Source organism: Ictidomys tridecemlineatus, chromosome 9 (genome assembly GCF_052094955.1).
Source record: "Ictidomys tridecemlineatus isolate mIctTri1 chromosome 9, mIctTri1.hap1, whole genome shotgun sequence".
Classification (NCBI taxonomy): domain Eukaryota; kingdom Metazoa; phylum Chordata; class Mammalia; order Rodentia; family Sciuridae; genus Ictidomys; species Ictidomys tridecemlineatus.
Window position 1 is genome coordinate 12,066,894 of NC_135485.1, and position 16,797 is coordinate 12,083,690.

General features: G+C 44.9%; 1 protein-coding gene across 1 annotated transcript; it reads left to right on the forward strand.

Annotated features, from left to right (window-relative positions):
• The first annotated feature begins 1,423 nt into the window (after positions 1-1,423).
• Clrn2 (clarin 2) lies at positions 1,424-12,772 on the forward strand. Its single transcript, XM_005318944.4, has 3 exons — positions 1,424-2,127; positions 7,641-7,820; positions 10,011-12,772. The coding sequence occupies exons 1-3, from the start codon at positions 1,875-1,877 to the stop codon at positions 10,274-10,276; spliced, it is 699 nt and encodes a 232-aa protein (XP_005319001.2). The 5' UTR covers positions 1,424-1,874; the 3' UTR covers positions 10,277-12,772.
• The last annotated feature ends 4,025 nt before the right edge of the window (positions 12,773-16,797 follow it).

Consider the following 16,797-nt stretch of genomic DNA (forward strand, 5'->3'; position numbering starts at 1 on the left):
CCCAGCCCAATAAATAATTTTTTAAAAGTGATACCAAGGGCTGGGGATGTGGCTCAAGTGGTAGCGCGCTCGCCTGGTGTGCGTGCGGCCCGGGCTCGATCCTCAGCACCACATACCAACAAAGATGTTGTGTCCACTGAGAGCTAAAAAATAAATATTAAAAAAATTCTCTCTCTCTCTCTCTCTCTCTCCTCTCTCACTCTCTCTTTAAAAAAAAAAAGTGATACCAAGGTGTTACACATATCCTGCTTTCTGAAACCATACTTAATATTAAAATAATAATGTTAGCTAACATTGTGAATCATTTATTAAAGTTCCAAGAATTCTTCTTTTTGTAATTTTTTATTTGTTCTTTTTAGTTATACATGACAGTAGAATTATTTTGACAGATTATAGAGTATAACTTCCCATTCTTAGGGATGTATGTGATATGGAATTACATTTGTCTTGTATTCATACATGATCATAGGAAAGTAATGTCGGATTCATTCTCCTGTTTTTCCTATTTCCATTCCCTTCCCTTCTCCTCATTTCCCTTTGTCTAATCCAATGAACTTCTATTCTATTTTCCCACCCCACCCCCCACTCCTTATTGTGAGTTAGCATCGCACATCAGAGAGAATATTTGGCCTTTGGTTTTTTGGTATTGGCTTATTTCACTTAGTGTGATATTCTCCATTTCCAACCATTTACCAGCAAATGCCATAATTTCATTTTCAGCTTCAGAGATGATGGAACGTGTGGTAAAGCCACATGCTTCTGAAATGTTCTTCTTTACATTCATTGTAGAGCAGCCACTGATGTGAGTCCCCAATACGAAGAAGCAAGCTGTTACTTCTATAGCACATCCCTCTGCCACCCCCTCACTCCACGGGTGAGATTCCCAAGACTACTGCACCTTCCTGAGGCCCCTCCAGGTTTTTGTGACCAAATAAGAAAATTTGCTGTGCCATTTATGCCCAATTTTGTTCCCTGAGGTATTGACAGAGTGGCTGTTGCCAGTCACATGTGACATTAAGTTGACATTCACGGTACCATAAAAGTCAAAATTTAAAAAGCAATAGAAGACAAGAAGTAAATAATAATTCATTCCTAGTGTCTACAGGTTAAAAGAAAAAGAGAGATCTTCATTTTTAAAAGATATAAATACCCCAACAGTATAACCACTACTTGCTGACATATTAAACACACACACACTTCTCTGTCACATTTCAGATGACATGGAACATGGAGAAAGGGGAGAGGAATGTGAAGTATCAGGGTCCACAAATAGATTCATGTTGCAATTTTACCCTTTTCAGTTTCACCCAGGGATAAATCTGTAACGCCCCAATTTACACATTTTAGTTGAAGCCTCAAGAAACCGGTGGTTTGCTGGCGTTTTTAACGGTTCTGAGGATCTGACAGCAGTGACATTTTAGAGAAAGAAATGCCAGGGCACACATCAAAGAGATCGACATTTGATACCGTGCCCTGTTGGCAACGGGCAAGTGCTCATTCTTCCATTTTTGTTTTTCTTCTACCGTATGCATTTTTTGAGACTGGCAAGCATCTCTTCATGGTCAAGTCTGCCTGGTTTTGCTGGTTATTAACTTCCCCCCGTCACTAGGAGGTCCAAACGAGGGTTGTTTAAATACTTGGACGGAGGAACAATTAAACCCTGTGCTGAAATACTAGTCTGGTAAGAGATAGGGTTACTCCCCTCAGTAACACACTCCACTGCGCGAGGAAGACGGTCTGCATGTGGTTGTAACAGCACGGGCTGTGGAGGCCGGCACTGAGGGAGGACGAAGGGATGGACTCAAAATCTTGAAATGGTGTCCAGAAGATGTCAACAACCTCAGCTGTCACCGGGATGACCTGCACCCTCCAGCATGCCTGGATGGTTCAAAAAGGCATGGTACGGGCTGGCCTCTTTCCTCAGCTTCTCCTCCTTCCTGCTGATCATCGTCGCCCTGGCGGTGCCCCACTGGCTGAGTGGGAAAATCCTGTGTCAGACTGGAGTGGATCTGGTCAACGCCACGGATCCAGAGCTGGTCAAATTCATTGGGGACATTTACTACGGGCTCTTCCGAGGGTGTAAGGTGCGGCAGTGCGGTCTCGGGGGCCGCGGGTCCCAATTCACCAGTGAGTATATTGGGGGCATAAAAACTGACTTAGATGCTTGTTATTTCTTTTCATTTGCGAGGATGCTCATGTGTGCATGTGGAATTTGACGGATGTCTCAGTCTCGGGGGTAATGTCAAAGCCTGCCGTGCGCCAGAGGTTCTCATTCAGTACCAGAAAGAGACTCGCTTTCTTCCTTTTTTTTTTTTTTTTAATAGAGGCATAGAGAAACATTACAAATAGGAATTTGCATATTTTTGTAGTTTATCTCTACTAATAATGCCAATTAAATTTTTAATATTCAATATTAAAATATTGGGTCAAAAACATGGGTCAAACATTCCATCAAAGGCTTCGCCTGGCCTGACTTTTTTAAACCTTACAACCAACTTATAAAGAAAGAATCATTAACATGTCTATTCTGCAGAGGAGTATTCTGAGGCTTGGAGAGTTGCATACCTGGCCTGAAGTCCTTCAGCCAGGAAACAGCACAACCAGAGGCCAGAAGCATGTCACATGACTCTGGTGTCCTCCACAATTACTTGCGGGTGTAGACCCTCTGCAGAAATGAGCCTTGAGGAAATGTGGCAACTGCTTCCACGTCAGTGTATATCACAGCTTCCCAGCCTCAGAAAAAAGCAAGGGGCCTCTGCACATGGATTATGGGATCAGACTCCCTGGGTTTGTGGCACAGTGGCTGTTTACTGGTGGGGACACCCAGGCAGGGCGCTTGACGGCTCACAGGGAACGTGAGCAGACGCTGGCACTGGCCTGAGTTCAGCCTGGGATCAGAGCCACCCAGGATGTCAACAAAGCAGTCCTCTAAGTCATGAAGCCAGGAATCTAATCTGGCTTAAGAACTATCCTCCAGGAAGGAAAACCAAAAAAAGACAGTATTCTATAAACCTTTAGAATCCAAAAATTAGATTGCCGATGAGAATGACAACCCACAAAACCATCATTAATCAGCCCTGTGCTGATGCATGAGCATCAGGAACTTTATTTAGTGCAGGATTGTCACAGTGTTTAGAAACCTGGCCAGGGCACATAAGCTACCCTGTGTAAAGAGGAAAAGCTGGCAACACTGTCTATTGTAATACAAATTGCTGTCCTTTATATACACGAAGAAAAGACATGTTTCTTATGTTTAGTTAGGAAACATCTGTGAGCATATTTTTATTTACTCAGCAATTAAATTGGACCCGCACATGGGAAAAAGAGATCCATTAAAAATATAACCTAAAACCAAATAGGGCAGTGCACACCTATAATCCCAGCTACTTGGCAGACTGAGGCAGGAGAATTGCAAGTTCAAGGCCAGCCTTGGCAACTTAGTGAGACCCACTCTCTAAATAAAATAAAAATGGCTCTGGACATCGCTCAATGATAGAGCACTTGCCTAGTATGCTCAAGACCCTGGATTCGACCCCAGTATGAATCGTAACCTAAAAGGTTTATAAATACAAAGAAATTAGAATAAAGAAAGTGTTAAAGGGGGACCATGAAAATTTTATGCTGTACTTGATTCTGAACTGCATCCCCTGGCTGCAAAGGATGCCATTGGGGCCATCAGTGAAACTGGAAAAGATGTGATCAACTGGGCCTCACGTGCCCTTGGGGTCTTAAAGGTAAGACCCCATCGTTCCAGGCCACAGAAATTCCAACTGCCTCAGTTACAAGCCATAGTGCTCATTTATGAGCACTTGCTGTTTGCTCTCTGGAGGAACTCAAATCAATGTTCCCTTCCGGGCTGTCTCTTCCTTCTCAGAGAGACAGACACCCTTGGGCCTCAGGCCTCTGGGTTCCTCTAACAGGGTCTGGTCCCTCAGGCATCCAAACTGAATGAGATGCACAAGAGATGCTATTGGTCTCTAGCTGTGAGTATCATGAGCATGGCAGCTACTGAGAAAGTCTGGTTTCCTGCTGCCCCCGGGCCTCCCAGAGGAGGGGGCTTTCAAGGTTGGAAGTGATTCTCTTTGAAATCTTTCCTGGGAGCCTGGGGCAGGCTCCTCCTGTGATTAGCTGACTTTACCTCTACACTTCAGGACACTGCGTACATTATCATGTCCTCTGGCGCAAATCTAGTTTCCTTTAGATTTACAGCCCTTTATTCCAGCACCATGTAGCCCTGAGGCAGCTGCGGGGTGTATCAGACTCTCCCACCTCTGACTTGAAGTCAGGACTTACCAACCTCTGCCACTTAATGTGGATCTGTGGGAAAAATATCCCTGTTTACAAGGCCTTGCACAGATCAGGGAAGGGGAGTCTGTGAAAGCGCTCTGTAAACTGTGATCAGGGAGTTTTTACCGGGTCTCATTTACAAACAGCGTCCTTTCTCACCATCACAGAGGTCTCCCAGGAACCGCCCAAGAGAAACACTTCCCCATCCATCACAGGGAAAACCCAATTCATCACAAAAGGTGAAGGTCTTCCTTTATACCTAGACCTTCTGAAATCAAAACAAGTTAACCTTGGGTGGCTAGGGAAAGAAAGAGAGAAACATTAACAGTGTCCACACATTCAACTGTGTTAAGGATTTCCAGACCCGATGCTGCTAGGAAGCCAGGGACAAGTCAATCGGACAAGTGCCCCCCCCTCCAGGACCTCGCAGAGGAAGTGTGAAGGAGGCACAGGGCACCCTGGGATCTCACGCTTTTTTCTGAGATTCATTTCCTTCCATCTTGGTGCACTAGAAGAAAGACTTTAGCATGCTCATTTTGTGAAGAAAATTAATTGAGGATCAAAGAAATCGATACTTGAAATAATTTCTGTAAAAGCACTTAACATAATAGGAGTGCTGTGGTTTTTAGTTCTTGGGTTACCTCCCTTCTTCCTACCCCTGAAGTGTTTCTCCGGCAGCCAAGACCTGCTTATTTGCCTTGCTGGGACTAAACAGGCTGTCACACTTCACTGCGATCAGGAGCAGACAAATTATCTAAACTTCAGGTACTGATAGAATGATTAATTGATTCTGGCATTCAAGCAAGCCAACTCTAATACGTACAAAATAAGAACATTTATTCCAATGCAAAATAAAACTTCTCGAATTCAAGCTAAGCTATTATTAACATTGTCAACCTTTATTTATCCAAGTTTCCTGACTTTTCAGTGATGAGCACTACAGCAGAATAATTTAGGCAGCCCTTGCTGGCTGTGTGTGTGCCCTTGGCAAAGCTACTTAACTTCCCTGAGCTTCAATTTCCTCATCTGTAAGAGTGAGAGAGAGGGTAGCCAGGCTCAGTAAAAAGAAAATGTGTATTCAGTGCCTGCACCGTTTGCACCTGATGGAGGTAGCTGTTGTCATTTATGACTGTGGATCTTCTGTGTTTACGTCACGCATTGCAGGCTGGAAAGTTACATTTCAGAGTTTACCCAAAACTCTTAGAAATGGGACAGACACGAAGGCAAGTGAGCAGCAGCTTTCGGGGGGCAGCACTTGGGACAGGAACACAGGTCGAGTCACCCTCAAAGACAGATGGAAAGAACGGATGCCCTGAAACTCCAGACCAGAGACTCAGTTTCCACCTAGGCACACATGGAAAATAAGTCAGCTTTCAAGACACCGGGACATCTGAGCCCAGGCATGTGGCACGTGAATGTGGGCATTAGATGAGATTCACCCTTTGCCAATGAAGAACTGTTTTAAAATATAATTAATACACTTCCTACGATGGAGGCCCAAGTTTAGGCTCTCTCCCTCCCTCTCCCCATCCCTCCATATGTCCAAAATCCCCTCCCTCACCATCTAATATGCTTACTTCTCAGCATTTTAGTAAATTAATATGGATATGGGCTGGGATCATCGTGTGTATGATTAGTTGTTTTGTTTTTTTTTAAGCTATATTGCATGGTTGTTCCTTAATTTATTAAATCACTCTCCCGTGGATTCACACGTTGGTTTCTCTCCCGTCTTTTGCTGTTGTGATGAACATCCCACCTACGTTGCTTTAAGCACCTGTAGAAATGTGCCTGGAAAATAGATTCCTGGAAGTGAAATTGCTATAACAGATGCTGCCAAATTGCCCTCTTACTGGGATGGAAAATCAACATCCCTACAGCATTTGAGAGTAGGGAGAATTAGCAAATATTTTATACGTGACCACCTCACGGGTGACTCTTCTCTGTGGGAAGGATTCGGTGAGGATTGATTACTAAGCAGGTCGCGTATCCTAAGGATTTCATGATCAAGAAAGGGGACAACAGAACAATCAGGTAATCAAGTGTGAGCGACCATTTTGGGAATAAAAAGAGCCTGAGGAGTTGAAAGGGTGAAAAAATAAAATCTAAAGGAAGGCAGGTGGAGGGAAGGAAGATGCCTTAGAAAGACAAACTCCTTGAAAGGAGCTCAGCTTCCCAGGTCGAGTTTCCCAGGTCAGTGAGACAACAATACACGGAAACACAAAACGGAAAGAAAGTTCAATCAGAACTAAGGACGCAAGCCCGGAGTTCAGACCCTGCAGGTAGAAAGGACGTCCGCGTAAGGAGAGCTCAAAGCCTGGGTTCTCAGGCTTGGCTAATGGCAGCCTTGGTGAATAAGGGGAGGCAGGCGGCCAGCAAGGGTGGGAGGAGTGAGAGTAGAACCAGGAAGGCCTTGGGTCTTGGCCCCTGAAGGGATGGGGCTGGGGAGGGCTGGTCAGTTGAATCAGAGGCTCCCCCAGGAGGTACTCAGCCGAAACCCTGGAGTGGTTGCTGAGAAATAGGCATGCTCAGGAGTCCTTTCATTGTCCTTTATAATTAGTAAAAACTGACTTGGATTTCTTTATATCACACAGTACTCAGTCTAAAACCCTGTGTAGACTTCAGAGACACATTGCCCCAAGACAGGAACCTTCGTGTCTCTGAGCCTGTGGGTAAAGGAGTTGGTAAGATCATCCTCATTTCATTACCACGAGGACTGAATGAGGTGATGGGTACAAAACGCTCAGCCGGTGACTTTGCTCAGCCAAAGCCGATCACCCTCAACTCATAGGCAATCATCACTCTCCATTACACTGACGAAGAAACGGAGGGTCCGAGAGGCCACATGACCCCCCCAAGTCAGAGGGTGAAAGTGACAACAGCGCCCCCTGCTGCCATTGTTGGGAAGCTGTCCTCCCAGGCAACCTTTGATGGAGTAAGTACCGGTGGCCCATAGACAGGAAACAAATAGAAAGGAATCTCTCACCAAACCACCCTGCCACACTTGTACAGAGAGTTCATATTTTCATAAAATATTGTGCAACACAAGGATTAAGTGCCCTTCGTCCTTGGGGGCAATGAGATCCACCTTGCCCTGGGATGGGCTCATGTGCCTCAGGGCACAGCAGGTCTCAGAGCTGCAAGGTCAGGGATGTTGTGGTCACTCCAAGGAAGAGAAGATTGCTGGTCACCTGACAACTGGGGACTTGGGGGGCCAGGGTTTCACCCAGGAAGCCCCTGTTCTGGAAAGCCCAGTGCAAGCTCTCTTCTCGGTCAACGCCAGGTGGGAGGCAGCTTGGGCTCTCTGAAAGGCACCAAGCTCCGACTGAAATACCAGCTGTGTCCTCTCCCCCCAGTCTTCCCGCACCTGGTGAAGGAGCTCCACACGGGCCTCCACGTGACGATTCTGCTGCTCCTCTTCCTGGCCTTGGCCCTGGCTCTGGTCAGCATGGGCTTTGCTGTCCTCAACATGGTCCAGGTCCCCTACCGGGCGGTCAACGGCCCTGGAGGCATCTGCCTGTGGAATGTCCTGGCAGGTAAGATGTCCCATGGGGATAGAAATTCAGGTCCACACCATCACCAGGCGGGCTCCACGTGGCTGGGCGAAAAGAGTGGAGGGATTTAAATGTCCACCTTCAACCTTCAGCTGTCACTCGGTGGCCAGGAAATGCCCTCTTTACTAAAAGTCCCCGAGGCTTTCAAAATAAAGGACCGTGTGGTTAGAATAGTCTTCACTCAGAGCAGTGAGGAGAGGTCAGGGTGAAGGGGAAGAGCTGGGGACAGGAGAGGTGGGCATGGTGAGGGGTCAGAAGGTGGCCACCGCTGCAGCTGGGGCTAGAAGCAGCCAGCACAATGACAGCACAGAGGGCCATTTCCCATACTTTATTTAAGCCTCAGAATCCCCATGAGGAGGTTTGTCAGACCCGTATTTACCAGTGAAGAGTCAGAGAAGTTAAAAGGTCACACAGCGATGAGTAGGAGGAGAGGCATTGCAACCCAAGATGACTGATTCTAAGTCCTTTGACTTTTCGTTGATCAGTGGTCTTATTCCCAAACCAAAAACTTTTCCAAGACAACAGCGTGTGTGTTTGTGTGAGTGTGTGTGAATCTACGGATACACAGAAATCGATCCACATTTAATTATGCCCTTAACAAATCATCTGTAATGAAAGTAACAAAGTCCCTCGAAACAAGGGCTAATAAAACCATTACGGCAATAACCCCTCACCACCTTCACCTAAGACAAAGTGGCCGTCAAGTATAATGTGTTATTTTACCATATAGTACAATGTAGTATCAAGAATCAATTATTAGGGCTGGGGATAAAACTCAGTTGGTACAGTGCTTGATTCACATGTACAAGGCCCTGGGTTCAGTCCCCAGCACCACAAAAAAAAAAAATCAATAATTTTGTATTTTCCTATCCTTCAGATGCTGACTCCCTGTAGAATTATCTGTGCACATGCTTACCCACGTCTAGACCTAAGGTATCCTGTTCCTCTCTGTGTGCACCCTCAGCGGCTGGCATATAAAAAGTTCTCAATCCTGCTTACTAAATAAATGATTATCTCTGTCAATTTCCCTCCTCAAAGAGACGGGACTCTCAAAATCTACTGATGAGAGTAAAAAAAAGCAAGCAGTTGGACAAAACTATAGTGTCCAAAGCCATAAAAACATGGATAGCCTTTGAACAACTCCACATGGGGTTTTGTGCTAAGGAAATAACAGAACAAGAGCCCAAGATGTACATAAAATGATGTTTACTGCAACAACTTGTAATTTCAAAACTGGAAGCCATCCGGATTTCCAGAAATAAGGTCATACTTAAACAAATTAAAGTGTGTGTCCAGAATAAAATACTCTGCACCTATTTCAAAATTGTACTGCAACAGGACATTTAACAATATGGAAAAAATGTTCAAGTGAAGGAAAAAAATTTCAAATTTAAAATTCAAGTAAGAGCACCATAATACCAATTGTATGAAGGGGAAAGAAACGCGGCCATATATACTAATGTGTTCAAAGTGTTTATTCCTGGCTTTTAGGATAAAAGTAAATCTGTGTTTTCCATGATGACAGATGTCACTGGTGTCCAGATTCTCTCCTTGGTGAGGATGTGATAATCTCATAAAAGCATAATAAAATTCATTTTTGAAAATATTAATTTAAATCAGAACAGGGAAGGAGATATACCCAGTGGGAGACAGAAAGGAAAAGACAGAGACCCAAGAACATCAAAGTTCCAAGCAAGTGATAAGGAGGTAAATGAGGTTGGGAATTCTGGATTTTTCCCTCCCTATTTTCCCCCTTCTACGGCCTTCAGCAGCTGAGAACCTAACAGTTCAGTCCCAGGTGAAACCAACCTGCAGAATCCCCTCCCCAGCTCCTCCCACCAGCCCTCAGCTCCATACAGAAATCCAGATGTTCAGAGGCCAAACTTCTCCAGATGATCCCTGAGAAAGAACGGTGCTGGGAGAGGGAGGGAGTTGGAGAAGGATTCACAGTCGATCCAACACAGGGCTTATGCTCCTTCTCACCTGGGCCACCCGTCACCTTCAGCTGGGTGGGTCTGCTGCCGCTTGGTTAAAACAAATTGAAATTTGTGTTGTGTTTTAGACCCAAAGCGAGTTTGTGACCCACGGCACAGAAATGCCACTTCACACAGAGTCCTTAGGACTGCGGGGAGCTGTGGTGACTGATGACTCAGGGCGGGTTTTGGGTTTCAGGTGGAGTGGTGGCCTTGGCCATCGCCAGCTTCATGGCCGCGGTGAGATCTCACCACCTGACGGAGCGAGTCGCCAACTTCCAGGAGAAGCTCTTCCAGTTCGTCGTGGTGGAGGAGCGGTACGAAGAGTCTTTCTGGATCTGCGTGGCCAGTGCGTCAGCCCATGCGGCCAACTTGGTCGTGGTGGCCATCAGCCAGATTCCCCTGCCCGAGATCAAGACCAAAATCGAAGAGGCCACAGTCACTGCTGAGGACATCTTGTACTGACGGCCCCCTCCTGCTCACGCCCTTCCTAAACCGGTCCCCCAGTGGGAGGGGGACCTCAGGTTGTGCAGTCTTCCTGGACTGTAGGGTCCCTGTTCTTGGTGGTAGGAGGGGTGGGGAAGGGGCAAGCTGGGGTGGAGGGCTCTGGTCCAGAGAAGTAAGGCTTCCCAGCAATCCCCCAAACACTGAGGCTCTCTCAGGCCTCTGGAGTTGGGCTTGGAGACTTGGCCACTTGCCCTCTGTGTGTGACATTGGACGATTCACTTAGTGTCTGTTTTTCAATTTCCTCATCTGTAAAACTTCGTAAGTTTGTTATGAGTTTGATATGAGTGATGGTGTCGGGGGCAGAGCACTCTAGGAATCCAGGGTACCATATACTCCAGTAAGTGTCCGTAGACCCTTGGTCCATCCCACACAGTATTTAGGGGGTGTCTGAAGAAGAATACAATAATAACGTCCTGGTCTTTGAGAAACACCTAATCTTCCTACATGACAGTAATTAGCAATAATAACACTAAGAATGAAAATTACCATTTTTTGAGTGGCTACTATGTACTGGACCCTGTTCTCAGAATTTTTGCACACATTAACTTGTTAGATCCTCTGCAAACTCAGGTGGTAGGTGCTATTGTAGCCCATTTGACAGATAAAAGAACTAAGATGTGGAGAAGCTGGGTGACTTGCTGAGGTCAGGAATTAAGTCCAGGAGGCCTGGAACCAGGATCCGTACTTTTAACCACTCTACTAACCTGTTGTGGATAGAGGAGCAATCGCAATGCACTATGATAAGTGCTGAAATCAGACAGGTATAAAGGACCCAGGAAGGAATTAGAGCTTCAGCAAGGCATGTGGCATGAAGAAAGTGTCACAGAGCCAATATCTGATCTGCACTGTAAAAGATGAGTGGACTGCTTCCAGTGGTAAAGAAGCAAGGTTGGCGAGGGGCATTGCAGCGTGCATCAGTACAGAGGATCCGAGGCACAGGCATGAAATTCCAAGAAGGGCACACAGGCACGTGAATGCTCAGTGGGATGAGAACGCTGCTCTAATTGGAGAAACCCGGTTGCTTTGCGTTGGGCTTTCCTAAGAAATGCTGTGATGGTTGATTTCATGTGTCCACTTGGCCAGGACATGGTCCCTGGATATTTGATCAGACACTATCATCGATATTTTTCTGAAGATATCTTCTGATGAGATTCACATTTAAATCTTACCTTCCATAATGTGGGTGAGCCTCATCCAATCAGTAGAAGGCCTTAATGGAAGAAAGCCTGACCTCCCGGTGGGGCCGGGAGGACTCTGCTAGCACACTACCTTGACACTTGAACTGTAACTCTTCCCCAAGTCCCCAGCCTATCTGCACACCCTGCAGATTCTGGACTTGCCAGCTTCCACAACCATTGAACCAACTCCTAACCACCACCCCTTTTCCCTCTCTTTCCCATTTTTCCCTCCACCCATCCCTCTCTCCCTGTCCAGTTCCTTGGTATCTTCTGGGGATTAATTCCAAGATCTCTGTCAGATACCAAAATGCACGGATGACCAAATCCTCTGTATAAAATGACATAGTGTCTGCATGTCACCCTTACATTCCTCTTATGTAAAAATCATTTCTTGATCACTGGTAAAAAAAATGCATAAAACAATGTAAATGCTATGTAAATACTTGTTATATTGTTAAGGGAATCATGACAAGAAAAAATAGACCTGTTCATGTTAATTATCCTAGGCCTAACCATATTATGGATCCTCAGTTGGTTGAATCTGTGCATGCAGAACATGGACAGGAAGGGCCACCTGCATACACACACACACACACACACACACACACACACATATACACATACACACACGCATGCACTCATCCTATATGGCTCCATTTCTCTGGAGAACCCTAGCTAATACAGTACCCAACCCACCCATTGTTCTGTGACACCAGCTGGGTGGAATCCTTTCCCAAGCCCCCTGTGTTCATGCCAAATACACATCACCTAACCCCTGCCTCCAAATAACCAATCTCAAAGGACACCTGATTTGGTGGCTTCAGGAAGTTTCCTTAGCACCTCTCTGTGCTAAATGCTTATAATTCCCCGCTGGGCCCATCTGTCCCTGTCCCAGGACAGCTTCAGTATTTTTTGTGGACTAATTCAGATGGCATGTGGCTAGAAGGAAGTTCATGTGATAGGAGAGCAACAAAGGATAGCAACAGCACCATGTTGCCCGAAAACATAAAGAAATGTCAGCATCGTATCCAGATGAACACAAAGTCCAGCTGATGGGTTTAAAAAAACATAAGTACACAAGAATCCCACAATAGTTTACATTCTAAGGATCTAAGGATCTTGGCACATTTATTCCTTCAACAAGTGTTGACACAATTCACAATAGCTAAACTGTCGAACCAGCCTAGATGCCCTTCAATGGGTGAATGGATAAAAAAAAAATGGTGGCATATATACACAATGGAATATTACTCAGCAATAAAAGAGAATAAAATCATGGCATTTGCAGGTAAATGGATAGAGTTGGAGAAGATCATGCTAAGTGAAGTTAGCCAATCCCCAAAAACCAAATGCTGAATGTTTTCTGTGACATAAGGAGGCTGATTCAGAGTGTGATAGGGAGGGGGAGCACGGGAGGAATAGACAAACTCTAGATAGGGCAGAGGGGTTGGAGGGGAAGGAAGGGGATACGGGGTTAGAAATGATGGTGGAATGTGATAATCATTATTATCCAAAGTGCAGGTATAAAGACACAAATTGGTGTGAATATATGATGTATATAATCAAAGATATGAAAAATTGTGCTCTAGGGGCTGGGGTTGTGGCTCAGAGATAAAGTGCATGTGAGGCCCTGGGTTTGATTCTTAGCACCACATTAAAAAAAATAAAGGTATTGACAACTACAACTAATATATATATATATATATATATATATATATATATATATATATATATATATATATAAATTGTGCTCTATATGTGTAATAAGAATGGTAATGCATTCAACTATCATATCTAAATAAAAAATAAACAACAACAACAAAAAACAAGTGTTGAGCCAGGAGAAGTGGCACATGCCTGCAATGCCAATTACTTGGAAGGCGGAGGCCAGAGAATCTCAACTTTGAGGCCAGCCTCAGCAACTTAGTGAAATCTTGTCTCAGAATTTAAAAATAAGAAGGGCTAGGGATGTAGCTCAGTAGTATAGCTAGGTATACACTTGCCTAGCATGTGTGAGAACCTGGGTTTAATTCTCCATATTGCACACACACGCGCGCGCACACACACACACACAGTCTCATAATTGATCCAAGAGCTCAGAGTAGAGCAGTTAAATAACAAATCCCTGCCCTCTGGAGAGTCATGCTCTGAGCAGCTGGGTTGGCTCACGCAGAGGTAGCTTGTGAGGAAGCTGCTAAGAAAATGAGCAGGGCTGTAGGCTTGGACCGGTCACTGCCCTGAGCTGTGTGCAGACTGTCACTGAGAAAAGGAGGCCCGGTAAACTCAATTTTGCTTCTAAGAGTGGAGTTGGCGACGTGTGCCAAGGAGTCAAAGCACAGGCCTTTGTACCTGTGGGTGTGTCTCTAGTGACAAAGTCCACAGCCTTTGAAAGGGTTTCATCAGCGTCAGTGACACCTTGAAGTCTCAAACCATGATCCATCAGGTAGCCACCACAATGTCCCTGGAGAGACTCAGGTTCAGTCTGGAAGCCCATCTCTCGGGACACCATGGAACCGATTCCTAAATAGAATTTAGCAGAGAGTGAGGGAGAAGGGAGATTAAACATCTGGGTCACAGAAATCACTTGCATTATTAGTCAAGTGCACAGAGAAAATGTAGCCCCTTGTTTTGACTATGATTCATTTGGTCACTTTACGAGTAAATAAATGCCCAATCCTGTTTAAATGTCACCCAACCTAGCTACACACAGTGCATATGCCTGTAGTCCCAGAGGCTCGGGAGGCTAAGTCAGGAGTTCAAAGCCAGCCTCAGCAATGGTGAGATGCTTAGCAAATCAGGGGTCCCTGTCTCTAAATAAAATACAATCATGGGAATGTGGCTTGGTGGTTGAGTGCCCCTGAGTTCAATTCCCAGTATAAAAAAAAATTAAAAATTTAACCCAACCTGACCATTGACACCATCCCTCCCGTGATGGTCAGTCTCTCTGGGATAAAACGGCTGCTCCTCAGATGACCTCCCTGGCCTACCTTCGCTTGAAAATGGTTCTAGTCCTGTAGAGGAGGGAGACCCACACGTGTCCTGATTTCCCAGAAGGGTCCCCAGGCCTCCTGCTGGTTCTGGGAGGCACACACACTGGCTCTTTGGTTTTCCATCCACCTGACTGCTCCCGGTCCTGCCAACCTTGCAGGAACAGTCTGAGGTTGGAATCATTTGTGAAATGTTCTTTTAAAATGGGTCAGAGCCCAGTCATGGCCTGGATCCCATTGGCTGGAAACCCTGGAGTGACCACCAGGTCCTCTGTCTAGCTCACCTGTCCATCAGTCTACCCTCTCCAGGTCTCAACACAGCATCCTGCTCCATGGAGTGGGGGCCTCCTCTCCATTTCCTCTTAGCAAGTAATTCACACCTCTTATTCCTTCCCCCAATTCCAGACTTGAGAGGATCTTTGCTGCTAAGAGAAAATGATCCAAATATGACATAAATCCCATTTCAAAAGTGGGAGGCTGCCCCAAGGCCTTTTGCAAATGACTGTGAAAGTGATACCCCACCCAAAGTGGATGCAAATATGGGGACAATCGAGGCAATAGTCTTCCAGCTTATGGTGAACTGTACCCTCAAGGATGCCTCCACACAGAGGTGGCACCTGCCTGATGCTCACAGACACATCTCATGACCCAATAGTGCCCCAACCCTTCCAGCCCACTAGTCTGTGTAGAGTCCAAATGCTCAATTTAGGATTATCCTATGACATTGGTTAGAGGGTGATAATCATGATTGATTTTCACATGTCCTTTAAAGAAATCTGTCCCCTGCATTCATTTATATACTTATTATGTTCTATTATTACTATAATAATAATTATTATTATTTTCACTAATTCTAGCTAGAGGAGCCAAAAAGCCAATAATTCCTAACTATAATTAAGAAAAATAATTAGGCATTGATTAAAAGATACTCTGTGTTCACTTTGTAAAAACTGAGTAGTTCATGATTCTCACTAGTGAAAATAAAACACTTAAAATTCATAATTAGTCAGACTTTTGAATAACAAGAACCCTCCCATGTCAAATCTGAGCAGTTACGTTACAAATATACTTTTCCCTCAGGCAATATGAAATTGTAGCTTGAATTAAACAACTGTCACATTTCCAAAAGCATGTAGTAAAAATGCTAGCTGGCTCTTTTTATTTTTTTTTTTAAAAAATCCCATTTTCTATAGCAGAAGGTCACTGACCACTAGTTGATGTTTAAGGAAAATTAATGTACACTTGAGCAAAAGTTTGCAACATAATTCAAAACTGACAATTATGTTAGCTTCTAGTGCCTCTGCAACAAAGTACTGCAAAGTTGGTAATTTAAAACAGCACAGATTTATTATCTTAAATGCTTTGGAGGTCAGAAGTCCAAAGTGGGTCTTATAGGGTAAATCTTGGTGTTGGTGGGGGCTTTGGGAAGAATCTGTTTCTTTGCCTTTTCCAGCTTCTGGGGGCCACTACTGCTCAGGGTCCCTTCTGACAATCAGAGGACTCCAGCTTCTCTTTCTGTCATGCAGATACTATCTCTGATGCTCCTGTCAGCCTCTTACAAAGGCTGTGTTTTTGTTCCACCCACCCACACCATCTAAGATATTTTGGAGGGACATTCTTCCTACCTGCTACAATAGAGCTACTCAAACCAGTATTTCTTCCTAACAATATTCCTGAAAAGCAGATAACATTTAGATATAAAACTAATGAACAAAAAATTGCATTAATCACTAATCATTAATAATAGATTAACATTGCAATTTTAAAAATACTTGCTAGGATTGGAATGCTCACCTACTTCAAATACTGGTATATTATGCCAGGAGCTTCCTTGGAAGCTATGGAGGGAGACTATGAGAGGCCCAGGGAGTCTTAGAGGAGAAGCAGAAACCTGATATCAGGTTGTGACAAGGGACACAGCCACATGGGGGACAGAGCCACCAGGAAAGTCCCAGATGAACGATTCCTCTCCATCCTCGTCATTCTTCTTTTAGTTGTGGTTGTTCAACTAAGAAACCCGTGTAACTCTGACACAGCTGAAATTCTTGCCCAATAAATGGGGTTTTCTGCTCTGCCTTGCTCACAGGATGTCATCCCCTCTGCCACAATGTCAAACACAGCCACCAGGTGACGGAGGTGAGGCTTCACCCTTGCTGAGAGCCTGCATGTGCTGGTTTGCACCAGGTGTTCCACGTGTGTCTCTCGTTTCATCCTTTTAAAAACCCGGTGAAGAGCTCCTCTTCTTGTTCTCTGTTTTTGTGAGTTAAAAAAAATGGGAAACATCGTGTTCTCCTTTGTAAAATAAAGAAATTGC

Coding starts and splice junctions, on each gene's coding strand:
- Clrn2 (XM_005318944.4), top strand. CDS start 1,875: ATGCCTGGATGGTTCAAAAAGGCATGGTACGGGCTGGCCTCTTTCCTC. Junction 2,128..7,640: donor CCGCGGGTCCCAATTCACCA/GTGAGTATATTG, acceptor CTCTCCCCCCAG/TCTTCCCGCACCTGGTGAAG. Junction 7,821..10,010: donor CCTGTGGAATGTCCTGGCAG/GTAAGATGTCCC, acceptor TTTGGGTTTCAG/GTGGAGTGGTGGCCTTGGCC.